The sequence below is a fragment of the Penaeus monodon genome, chromosome 31 (assembly GCF_015228065.2).
Source record: "Penaeus monodon isolate SGIC_2016 chromosome 31, NSTDA_Pmon_1, whole genome shotgun sequence".
Lineage (NCBI taxonomy): Eukaryota > Metazoa > Arthropoda > Malacostraca > Decapoda > Penaeidae > Penaeus > Penaeus monodon.
Window position 1 is genome coordinate 2,083,000 of NC_051416.1, and position 1,289 is coordinate 2,084,288.

The 1,289-nt window shown below is 43.1% G+C and overlaps 1 protein-coding gene across 1 annotated transcript; it reads left to right on the forward strand.

Annotated features, from left to right (window-relative positions):
* Nucleotides 1-469: 469 nt before the first annotated feature.
* Nucleotides 470-1,196, forward strand: LOC119592807 (whey acidic protein-like). The gene is made up of 2 exons (XM_037941717.1): nt 470-561; nt 732-1,196. The coding sequence occupies exons 1-2, from the start codon at nt 538-540 to the stop codon at nt 990-992; spliced, it is 285 nt and encodes a 94-aa protein (XP_037797645.1). The 5' UTR covers nt 470-537; the 3' UTR covers nt 993-1,196.
* The last annotated feature ends 93 nt before the right edge of the window (nt 1,197-1,289 follow it).

Sequence of the window (1,289 nt, forward strand, 5' to 3'; positions counted from 1 at the left end):
TTCCCCAACAGTGGGTCAGGTGTGACGTCAGATTTGTGGGCGGAGTCAAATGACGTCACGAAGAAGTGGGTTCTGACGACACAGATTATAAAGGAAACAGACGTTAGGCCTGTCTTTATTAGCAAGATTTACCAACTATCATCCCGAATTAGCAATAGAATTCGCGTGTAATCCGCTAGCAAACAATAATAATCAGTTAAACCCCCTTGCTCTTCACCTAAATAAAATTCCTGTAAACAAACACTGATAACTTTGTAAAATGACATAATACTTTCACACTTCATTATCTCTCATGCAGTTGCCACTTATTCCACCTTACTTTAAATGTCAATACTCGGAAATCCCGTGCAATTTTTACGGTTATTCTCGTTTTTTAAAATGACTGTGAGGAATTCAGTCGATCGCAAAAAAAAAGTTTCCTAGCATGACATGGCAACTGTCAAGGATTATGACGTCTATACTTTCCTCTGTATAGCCTCAGGGCCTACGGAAAGACCTATATTACTCCGCCTGACTCACGAAAACGCAGTGTTGTGAATGCGAGTGCCACTAGAGAAGATGGTTGGTTACTGAGTCTACTTGGTGTTTATAGTGCGTGCATATTGAATATTGATATATATATATATACTTTTTTTTTCGGTGACTATAATGACCCACCTTGGCACTTGAGAAGATCCGATTCGCCAGCAAGCAGGATCCATCTATAACCACGTCTGTCGAACCCATTCCAGACCGTCGGCAAGACCTACGTGCTGGAGTTGGCCGTGTTGGTAGGATTCCTGGCCTCCTGCTGCGAAGGCGGTGATTCGCCAATCATCTTCCCTACCCTCAAGGAAGGCAGGTGCCCCATAATCCGCGACGAGTGCCCACCCCCCGGTAGGATCTCTCCCCCGAAATGCATCGACGATGCCAGCTGTTCAGGGGAAAACAAATGCTGCTTCGACATCTGTCTCAGGCGGAACACGTGTAAACCCCCCAGGTTCCTCTTGTAAAGGGCATGGAGAAGAGCTCTGTGGTTTTATTATGGTCGGGATGTTCTGTGTCTTCTCTGTACACGTTAACTTCGTGGCTCATTCTCTTGCAAGGTCTGTTTAGGTATTTGTATACACGTTTCTCTCTCCCTTGTGCAATAGAAAATTCACAGTGTAATGCACTGTCTGGTAGAAGACGAACGGATTAAATGTTCATATTTGACATGTATTTGTTTTAATCGTATAAACCTGATCAATATGGGAAGGATTGATAAACTTGATTTACAAGATAATTGTCAACTTTAATGCTGGTTCAAA

What these genes read in the sequence shown, in the direction of transcription:
- LOC119592807 (XM_037941717.1), top strand. Translation starts at nt 538, where the DNA reads ATGCGAGTGCCACTAGAGAAGATG. An exon ending in GAGTGCCACTAGAGAAGATG is followed by an intron (nt 562 to 731) that starts GTTGGTTACTGA and finishes AACCCATTCCAG; the next exon opens with ACCGTCGGCAAGACCTACGT.